Below are 11396 nucleotides of genomic sequence, written 5' to 3'. Positions count from 1 at the left end.
TGTTCCTTGCTGTAAACTATCCATCCTGGCGTAGCCAAGGCCACAATCCAGAGAATGAAACCAATCAGTAAACCAAAGAAAGGTCTCTTAAAGTCTGGTAGCATTCCGATCTTCTCTGAAAAATTAGGGATAATTATATAATGATTACTTCTCCATCCAAAAAATATTTCTTTTTCCAGAAATATTTCAGATAAACAAAAGACGAACAATACTTTATCAAAAAACAAACGTGTGTTCAGTTGGTTTAATGTGTGCCGCTTTGACAAGAATTGGAATTGATGAATATTAAAAAAATAAATCATGGAAAATAAATCATGGTTTTGTACTTACATTGATATGGACTGTAAAGTCCAAAACGTCAAAAGCTGTGTTTGGAATACCTTGCAAAAATATTAAAAATCCTGGTTTTTCCAAACGTAAATCTACAATGTATTCCTAAAAACATAAACAGCCCGGAATGTTGAATAATTATGTAATTATGTAAACTTTGCACAGGTAAGTTTATGTCTCATGACAGTTATTGCAAGACAAATCGAGAATGTTTTGCTCTATAGATTTTTTAAAAGTGCACAACAATTTTATTTACTGATTTTATTATCCCCTTTCCTTTATAATCTAGAAAAGTTGTATAGTACTTAAACTCTTTTTCCTGAAATTATTATAAGCAAAAGATTAAGACTACATTCATAGAAAAAGAGTAGCAGGATATGCAAGAAAATGAGAAGGACTTAGAACTGTCCTTTTAATCAATTTTACGAGTAAAGCGTGATTACTAATATTTCACCTATTAGTTTCTTTGATTTTAAGTGCATAACACTGGAAGATGCAGAGTTATTTTTTTTTCAAATTTACTCCAGTGAATCTCTGTAAGGATAAATTAGTACATTGTACCGCTCACTCACAAGTTCCATACCACATTGAGGATCAAATGACATTTACTGAGCCCAGGTCAAGTAAACTTAAAACTTGAGTTGGATACAATTGGATACTGCAGAAAATCCATTAAGAATTAATTATATAAGGTAATGCAATGGACCCAGAATAAGGATGTCTCTGAAAAGTTTTATTATCATGCTTTCGAAAACTGGATGGTTGTGGAAAAACTCGAATAGCATGAGAATGCTAAATGACATAAAAATAATTCCTTTTAAATTTGTACAATATTGATATGCGCTATTTTGAAACCCGTGTCAATGTTGTTATGGTTTTAAGATTGGTTTAATGCCATTATTTTAAATTAGTCAATGATGAAACATTTACAAAATATTTATATAGTGAAAATTTTAAGTGTACATGTACTTGTTTAACACTGATATCTGACTACAAACGTTGTTATTGTTGCATTCCTTTATCAATTAATTTAATGATGCAAATGATACATGACTGTTATTATTATTGTGAAAACTATGTGAACAAAGAGCCATAGATGCCTTACCGTCGACACGGCCGACTCAAATATTTCTAAGAAAAACGACTCTTTCTATTTATAGATACCTTTTCTTCCAATTCAAGATCAAACTACATGTATGTAATGTAATCATTTGTGGACCAGTGTTATATTTTCATAGTTGAAAGTTTCTTAAATGAAAAACCTTTTATTTGTTCAAATACTCTTATTCTAAACAAAAAAAAAATCTATAAGATAAAACAAGCTAGTAGCAATGACTTTGGGTCATCAAAATAGTTTAGGACTGTTCTTTCCTGAGATACTTTCAAAATGTAATGTTGCATTATAATTATATGTTTTACATTATTTATTTAAGAAAACAAAGGAAAGATGCACAGATAGAAAAAATTAAAAAGCATAGGAAAAACTGTGAAACTTGAACCCGTTATCCTTATATTTACATCCAGGAAGCATATACCACTACATCGTCTCAAGCCACGGTCTGGAGTCCGCATATATAGCTCTCCCCAGAATGGGAGAGGATCGTACATTTTGGCTGTGGTTTGCGACTATGATACCACTACGCCACGAAGTCATTGATTTCGAATGGATAGATTTAAGGCAGATTGTTGAATCCTATGAGAAGAAAAATTAAATAAATACTTTCAACATTTTCAATATGCAGACCAGCTTTAACCAAAATTATCTAAATGTAATGAAGTGCAGTCATATCCAAATAAAATTATTCAGAAGTTGATTTTCTGGTAAACGTTGGTCTTTGGCAATAGTTAGTCAATGCTGAGGGGGGGGGGGGGTACCTCAGTTTTTACTTTATACTCCATTTAAACTGAACGACTTTTACATTGTTTTATATATTTATCATAAGGGAACTATAAATATTCAAATATTATTTTTGTGTGGTTTGCTTTAAGGCATGTATAAATTAACATTGAATGACAAATCTTGATTAAACAATGTATTTAAGAAATCACAACTAAAGTAGGCTAAAATGCCTATCAAATGCGCTTTGGTTCTTTGTTGTTTCCGTGTTTCACAGTAGCAATTTCAGAATTTCTTTATATTCACAGAAGACCACTTTTTAAAGACTATCTCCCTCTCTCTCTTTCTCTCTCTCAAATGATTCTCTCAACAGCCAACACAGACATTGATTGGCTTAAGAACTATATTATCATTCAACTAAACAAGATGAGTTTTGTATTCAATCAATAAACGCAGTTGTTAATCGATTTAAAAAATTGCAAGAAGAAATATTTTAGCATAATATAGATATCTAAATTATCCTAATAGATAAAAAGTAAAAATAACAAAATATTTCTTTACAAAACAAGATGTGTTTGTAAAAGACTGATGCCCCAGTATGGCAACATTGCGAGGGTTAAGCTTTCTCAAATGCAGATCAAATATGTTGATACCTAAAGTAAGGTCATTCATGACATACAAATGTGAAATTGAAAACCCTAGCACATCCTGTTCAAAGGTTATGACCAAGGTTAACGTTTTTGAAAGTAGGACAAACTCCGGTGTCAAGGTCAAAGAATATAGGTTGTTGGTTTCTAAAGAAAGGCCTTATCACAAGGATTACATATGTGAAGTATGAAAGCTCTAGCCATTACTGTTCAAACGTTATTGGCCAAGTTTAAGGTTTGTAAAAAGTAGGTCAAAATCTAAGGCCAAGGTCAAAGGTTTAAAGTGTTGATACTCAATGAAAGGTCTTCTCACAAGGATTAAATATGTGAAATTGAAAGCCCTTGCAATTTTAAAAGTTAAGGCCAAAGTATAAGTTTCTCATAAATACAGAAATGTCCAAAGTCAAAAGGTCAAAATTGTTGATTTCAATAAAAAGATCTAGTCATAAAGAATTCATATTTGAAAAATGAAATTCCTAGTTTCTACCATTTAAAGATTATGCACGCATGAGTGAAAACTAATACTCAGAATAATTCTTTGTGATCTTGAAATCTTCCAATGCCCGAAATTCTTAAATTCGAGAATTTTTTTTTATTTTTACGCCATTTTGTGCATTAATTTTTTAAAGATTCTTTCCAAAACATACACTCGCTGAATGACATGTTTTGTTTGTAAATTAAAATTTAAGTTGTACACTTATTAAAGTTAAGTCTTTGCCATCAATTTGTATCATGATCAGTTGTGTTTATGCATTTATTGATGTCGTCTTTCTGTGAATTTACGTAAATTCACTAAAAGCGTTATCCACGAGATAAAAGTGTGGTCTTATATCCTCTACAGGACATCATGGGTGAATAATAAAGTTTTTCACGATTTGCCATGCAATATTTGTGTCTATGCAGTAATGTATGATTAGAAATAGAGTTTAATGCTATGAAAAGAAAATACAAAACATCAAAATATTTTAAAAGAAATCAAATAACAGTTTCTAATTGCCCAGATAATATATATACAATTTGACATATATATATATATATATATATATATATATATATATATATATATATATATATATATATATATATATATATATATATATATATATATATATATATATATATATATATATATATATATATATATTTAAGCGTTATCCATAATTTAATGGGTAAATCTATCACATATCAAAAGGTCGTAACTGTAGCTCCGTTAGTTTAAAAGGTATGCTGAGTACAATTTTGTCGTATGTGAAAAGAAATTAGTTATCGTAATATGTATAAAGTCCTAACTACAATTCATATAGAAGCAAAAGGTTTTAAGTGGCACATACGACAATGTAAATGACAGAAACTACCAAACTTTTAAGAACTCTAGGTCTTAACTACCACTTAAGACCTTTGAAAACTTTTAAGAAATTTTAAAACCATTTTAATAGTACATGATTGCAGCAAATTTTAAGCAGTAATGTGATGATATAATTGGTATTTCGCTCAAATAAACATCCAAGAAACCAGTGATCTATCTAAATTGTGCTCGATAGCCATTCTACTCCAGAATCCAAGAGAGAAAGGATGCGAATGGTTGCAGCAACATTGATGAGAAAATATAAATTAAAACTTAAGATTTTACTTCACATATCAATATTAACAAGAAATTACGTCTTCTTACAAATATATAATGCAATTTGTTTCAAACAGGTTTTATTTGAATAATGAATTTTATTGCAAACGCTTTATTATATGAAAGGTAGTAAGTGGAACAAAATTTGAGTTATTGTTTTAAAAAAATACAACTCAGGCTCGTAGCAACGGGGGGGGGGGCACTTTTTTCTCCAAAAATAATTATACTGTAGTAAATGTTCATTGAAAGGCTCGTTGCCCCCCCCCCCCCCACTTGTTTTGGTATAAGGAAAATGTAGTATTTCAATTCAGAAAAATTGGTACTAAAAGAAGTTGGCATTGAAAAAAGTTGGCTTCACCCCCACCCCCCAAACAAAATGGATTTTCTACTTTGGACTTTGAACAACTTTCCCCCTTTTTTGCTTACCATTTTTTTCTGTTAAGTAAAGAAAAAAATTCTCTTTACCATTTAGCATATTAAAATTAAATTTCAAAATTTCTTTTGATTCGGGAAAAAAAGTTTTATGTAATAAAGGTTAGTTTTTTTTAATGCACATTATATTATAATCCTTTCAAAGACTAAAGGGATATTTAATACATAATTGTATTATCAATCTAACTTCCATAGTAATACAGTTTCTGTGTACCATGTTCAGTAAACATCAAAGGGTCAAAAGTTAATTAGAAGGTCACCACGAGTCCAAATAAAGGTTTACAGAGTATACACAGGGACCAGTTAGTAAGTGTCAATCAAGTTCCAGCATCCAATGATGAACCTTACGCACTTGATTGACAGGGTTACCCAGACCAGGTGTTTTTGAAGGCGGTGCTAAAAATCTCTGCCTTTAAGAGAATTATAGGTTCAGCAGAAGATATTTTTTAACGACTATACCTTTGCCTGTACAACTCTTAGAGAGCTATAGTATTACAACCCTTTATATCCATTGAAGTAAAATCAATGAGGTCCAGTCATGTAGAACATGGTAGAATGGGACTTAATGCACTTTGTGATATGATATAATATTGAAAGAAAACAGTTTAAGAACATTTAGAAACTGACCACATTGCGTAAAAAGTTTGATATGACAGTGATGAGGATCACATATTTTAAATAAACACACATTAAAAAGAAAAAAAAAACATACTCGGGTAATTAAAAAGTCCCTCCCCCCCCCCCCCCCAAAAAAAACCAAGGTCAAAGAAAAAACAAAAGATAACGGTGTATCAACGTTTGAGAATACACAAGACGACAGTGTATCAGATAAAAAACAAGAGAACACAGTGGCAGTAGAGAGAACACAAAGACAGTAGAGAGAACACAGAGGCAGTACAGAGAACATAAAAAATATAGAGGCAGTAGAGAGAAACAGAAGCAATAGAGAGAACACAGTGGCAGTAGAGGAACACACGAGACCACAGTGGAAAGAACACAGTGCAGTAAAGAGATCATAGGGCAGTAGAGAGAACACAAGAAAACACAGTGCCAGTAGAGGAACACAAGAGATCACAGGGCAGTAGAGAGAAACAGAGGCAGTAGAGAGAACACAAGAGAACACAGTGGCAGTAAAGAGAACAAAGAGGCAGTAAAGAGAACACATAGGTAGTGGAGAGAACACATAGGTAGTAGAGAGAACACAGAGGCAGTAGAGAGAACACATAGGTAGTAGAGAAAACACAGAGGCAGTAGAGAGAACACATAGGTAGTAGAGAGAACACAGAGGCAGTAGAGAGAACACATAGGTAGAAGAGAGAACACAATGGCAGTAGAGAGAACACAGATGTAGTAGAGAGAACACAGAGGCAGTAGAGAGAACACATAGGTAGTAGAGAGAACACAGAGGCAGTAAAGAGAACACATAGGTAGGAGAGAGAACACAGATGTAGTAGAGAGAACACAGAGGCAGTAGTGAGAACACAGAGGCAGTAGCGAGAAAGAGAGAACACAAGATAACACAGAGGCAGTAGAGAGAACACAGATGTAGAAGAGAGAACACAGAGGCAGTAGTGAGAACACAGAGGCAGTAGCGAGAAAGAGAGAACACAAGAGAACACAGTGGCAGTAGAGAGAACATAGAGACAGTAGCGAGAAAGAGAGAACACAAGAGAACACAGTGGCAGTAGAGAGAACACAGTGGCATTAGTAAGAACACAAGATAACACAAAGGTAGTAGAGAGAACACAAAAGTAGTAGAGAGAACACAGAGGCAGTAAAGAGAACGCAAGATAACACAGAGGCAGTAGAGAGAGAACACAAGAGGACACAGTGGCAGTAGGGAGGACACAAGAAGACACAGTGACAGTAGAGAGAACACAAGAGAACACAGTGGCAGTAGAGAGAAACAGAGGCAGTAGAGAGAACACAAGAGAACACAGTGGCAGTAGAGAGAAACAGAGGCAGTAGAGAGAACACAAGAGAACACAGTGGCAGTAGAGAGAACACAAGAGAACACAGTGGCAGTAGAGAGAAACAGAGGCAGTAGAGAGAACACAAGAGAACATAGTGGCAGTAGAGAGAACAAAGAGGCAGTAAAGAGAACACAAGAGAACACAGTGGCAGTAGAGAGAAACAGAGGCAGTAGAGAGAACACAAGAGAACACAGTGGTAGTAGAGAGAACAAAGAGGCAGTAAAGAGAACACATAGGTAGTGGAGAGAACACATAGGTAGTAGAGAGAACACAGTGGCAGTAGAGAGAACATAATGGCAGTAGAGAGAACACAAGAGAACACAGTGGCAGTAGAGAGAAACAGTGGCAGTAGAGAGAACACAAGAGAACACAGTGCAGTAGAGAGAAACAGAGGCAGTAGAGAGGACACAAGAGAACACAGTGGCAGTAGAGAGAACACAAGAGAACACAGTGGCAGTAGAGAGAAACAGAGGCAGTAGAGAGGACACAAGAGAACACAGTGGCAGTAGAGAGAACACAAGAGAACACAGTGGCAGTAGAGAGAAACAGAGGCAGTAGAGAGGACACAAGAGAACACAGTGGCAGTAGAGAGAACACAAGAGAACACAGAGGCAGTAGAGAGAACACAAGAGAACATTGTGGCAGTAGGAATATCACAAGAGAACACAGTGGCAGTAGAGAGAACAAAGAGACAATTTGTTTACTTTTTGTTTTGTTTTGCAAAATAGTATTTCAAATACACTCCAAATTGTGAATCGTACAGAAATCTATTTTTATTCTATTTGACACAATGTTATTGCTTAAATATAAACCTTCTTGATTAGCAAATTTCGTGCTCATTATCTGTTTAAATGTTGATGCTTCGATTTGTAGACTAACCATGTTAACGGTCAGCTTCGCAAGTTATGTAACAATATTTAAAAGCTAAAACTACATATTTGTAATGTTTCTAATGAAGTGATTATGTACAATGACTCAAATTGTTTTTGACATTATTATTTCTTTTTATTTTCATTGTTTTAAACTATTTACTGAGTAGTTTATAAAATAGGTTCCTGTACTAAGAAGGTTGTTTCGATAAATTAATTTTAAAGAACTTTTTTTTTGATTTAGTAGCAAATACATGAAAACACATATCAATCTTTATCATTCTGTTTAGTTGAGTAACATGATAAACATCATTATAAAAACACGTAACTATATAAACATAATTCACTTAAATCAAATTAATGGTAGTGTTCTTATTACTAATATGCAGAAAGGTAGTATGTGGAAGTTGCCATCTTAATTCCTGTAAAAATAATTGTATATTTCAAAGGCAAAAGGTCATATGTGTAAAAAATTAATAAAAGTAATGGTTTAAAACACATTTTTAAACTTTTTCAGCACTTTTTAGAGATATTTAGCTATTCTGCACAATACTGAAAAGTTTTAAAGAACACTTTTATTTTTTCCACGAATGAAACAGTTTTTTCCATTTTTCTTTCTTATTTGAAATCAAATGATGCACAGACCTACGACCTTTTGCTTCTATGGCGTCGATATATCGATCCATATAAATAGTTTTCACAACACAGTGTCTTTAACTTGTTTTGCGCAGCCCATTTAATATAAGATCGGCAATTTTGACGTAATCGGTCAATTCGTTGTAAATGTTGGCAGAAAGTCGCAGGTAAAGTTCATTCTGTACTGGAGAAATAACACAGATTATGTTATGTTGATTTATAATGTCCATCTGTAGTTTATCTGCACCAGCCTGAAATGGGATTTCTACTAGAGTTACATTGTGACGTATTGACATCTCTGTTGGTGTAGAACTCTCATTCTTCATTTCTCTATATAAATGGCACCTGATCCCACCTCTGATGTTTTGGAGGTCCGTGTTTGCTCTGCTCCTATTTTGTATTGTTTTATGGACTTTTGATCTGGAATACTGTTCGTTATCTCCATACGTTTCCTAGCACTAAAACCTTAACGATCACAGAATGAGAAAAATCCCTTGATATCGAAAGTAATGGAAAATATACCTCTCAGATTCAAGATTTTGTTGGAAACTAAACACTGTTTTCGGGCAAAGTTTTTTTTTATTCCCAACAAAATCTTTATTACTTGGGTATATACATTTCCCAACAATTCCGACGACTAAGAATATACTCAAATGGAAGTGTTTGATAGCGTTTGACAATATTTACCTAATATGTTTTGTCAGGGGTTTAGTTTTTCTTGGGTAGTATAAAGTTTGTCAAGCATATTCACGTATGAAATTAATGTGTTTCTGCAAGAATGTATATATTGTACCATATGATCTCATCCAAATTATAACCATAAACTTAAAGAGATAGAACTAGGGATGGTAATTTGTAACTGGTTAATCAATTAATCGGTCGGAACGATTCTAATCGGTTAGAGAATCCGTAATCGGTTTGTCGGAAAAATAAGACTTGTATTGTTAAAAGTAAAGTTCTAATTTAGAACATTGTTTTTAACAATACAAGTCTAATTATAGGTAGCTATATCTTACCCATGTCTTATCATAGCCTTCATATTCCGGTAACAATACAAGTCTTATGCCGGGAGCCTCCATTGATATCGGGATCTGCAGCACCTCTGTACCCAATCTCTCGGCTATCAACTCACTGGCTTTGTCCAAGAGGTTTCTGGCATATCTATTTATTTTTTCCTACATATAGAGTTATATTTAAATGTTTTTTTTTCTCCAGAGAAACAGCTTTTTTTGTTTGATAACTATAGTATTTATATATTTTTAAATATACTTAAAATAAAAATAATACTTTAAAGGGCCAGACTGGGGTTTCCATTACGCAATACTTCTCATGTCATAGTAAAATGAAGCGTGTTCAATGTTTTAAAGCAACTTTTTTCACTTTAAAATTAAAAAAAAAATTAGCAAGTTGAAAAATTTAATAACATTTTTAAATAACCGATTTCCTAAACGAATTTTCAACTGATAGGTAGACTGACGTCGTACATGTAATAATGCTCAATATTATCATGAGACATATAGCGTAGTGGGTAGTGCGTTAGTCTCAAAGCAGTTTGATACGTTGGATTTTTATTGTAAGGGTTCGAATTCCCATGAGTACCATTAAATATTTTTTATAACAGAAACATTTTTAAAGAAATTTATTTTATCTCAGATAAGGATTTTTTTCTTATATTTTCAGAAATTCTGATTATGAGAAGTTAATTTAAATACTCATTTACATATTAAATATATCATCTTAAGAGTCATTCTCTGTAAGAATCAAAGATAAAGACAAAATTTTATCAGTAAAGTTTTAAAGCTGTATTTTATATGATCATAAAACGCTAAAAAACTCTTTTAGTAAATTAATGGTGAATATATCAAGAAAGTGAACATACATGTATGTTCATTGCAATTTCATACACTCTAATACGGTAATATGAATCATGTCTTAAAAAGTTATGAGCAAACATGACAAATGAACTGAATAGAAAACAGAGTTGTATTCAAAGTTTAAAGGAATGCAGTCTTTATGCAGCCATTGCTGGCATTTGTCACATTGGATCCATGTGGTGTTGATGGAATTGGCTGCTTCTTCTTCAAAAGAAACCAGACAAACAAAGCAAAGGGTTTCTGCAGGTGATATTTTTTTCTTTTTCTGGCGAGGTTTGATAACTAATGGTTTTTTAAATTTCTCTTGATTTAAAAGAAATTTGGATTTTGCTTTCATTTCTCTCTCTGCTTTTTGTTTGGCAAACTTCAGCTGGTTGGGGGCTATGCTGCGAATTGTGTCTGGTGATGTCACATGGTCAGGTAAGGCATTTGATTATTTTTTTATCTTTCTTTTAGATACCTGAGCCTTTGGTAGCTTTAGGTGGCATTTACCAACCGTGTCAGTCAGGTGATTTAAACCAGTATTTCGTAACTCCTCTGTAAAATAGCTGAATTGGTCAGACGATTCATGAATATTTGGATTCAGTATTTTGATTATCAGTAAAACTTGATTTACATATGACAGTTTAACAAATTAGCTCACAGGCCTGTTTAACAAAATGTCCTCAATAAATGAACGATTGTTTTATTTCAGCACAGCAAGAATACCACAGCTGTTAATTTGTTCCATTCAAAACGGATTCTACTTCCTGTTGCATGATGTTACGCTCTATATATCATAAACTTCAGCAAAATTGTTCAAATACTGTTTAAAAAAATATGAAAATATAGAGTCAGTGCAGAGCGTAATTCCAATTAACAAGAGCATATTTAAAAATATCTAAAAAAAAAAAAAAAAATTCTGTAATACTAGTAGGTCGAAGGCGCTGATGCAGGGATTTTTTCAAAGGAGGTTAGGTCCCCTATATATCCTACTAGATGAACACCCGCGCAAGCGCGGGAAATTGAATTTATATATACCGTTAGTACCATTTTCAACAAAGAATATATTGTTGTTGTAAATTGTAGTTTCTACTGACAGACAACAGGCTTATAGAAGGAAGAATACTATATTCAAAATCCTGCATGAAGTAGATGTGCGTCACCACCCCACCCACTTTTTGTGAAAATTTGAAAA

General features: G+C 33.1%; 2 protein-coding genes across 2 annotated transcripts; both read right to left on the bottom strand.

The window, feature by feature from the left end:
• Window positions 1–5880: 5880 nt before the first annotated feature.
• LOC134282186 (uncharacterized) lies at window positions 5881–6933 on the bottom strand. Its single transcript, XM_062764623.1, has one exon. It carries the CDS (start codon window positions 6931–6933, stop codon window positions 5881–5883), a length of 1053 nt encoding a protein of 350 aa, XP_062620607.1.
• A 1470-nt stretch (window positions 6934–8403) lies between these two features.
• LOC134282183 (uncharacterized) lies at window positions 8404–9659 on the bottom strand. Its single transcript, XM_062764620.1, has 3 exons — window positions 9633–9659; window positions 9362–9520; window positions 8404–8596 (listed from the first exon to the last, which is right to left on the bottom strand). The coding sequence occupies exons 1-3, from the start codon at window positions 9657–9659 to the stop codon at window positions 8423–8425; spliced, it is 360 nt and encodes a 119-aa protein (XP_062620604.1). The 3' UTR covers window positions 8404–8422.
• Window positions 9660–11396: the final 1737 nt, after the last annotated feature.

This window comes from Saccostrea cucullata, unplaced genomic scaffold (genome assembly GCF_032062105.1).
Source record: "Saccostrea cucullata isolate Sc308-1 unplaced genomic scaffold, CSIRO_AGI_Scuc_v1 ctg5654, whole genome shotgun sequence".
NCBI lineage: Eukaryota > Metazoa > Mollusca > Bivalvia > Ostreida > Ostreidae > Saccostrea > Saccostrea cuccullata.
This window is presented reverse-complemented; position numbering and strand designations above follow the sequence as displayed.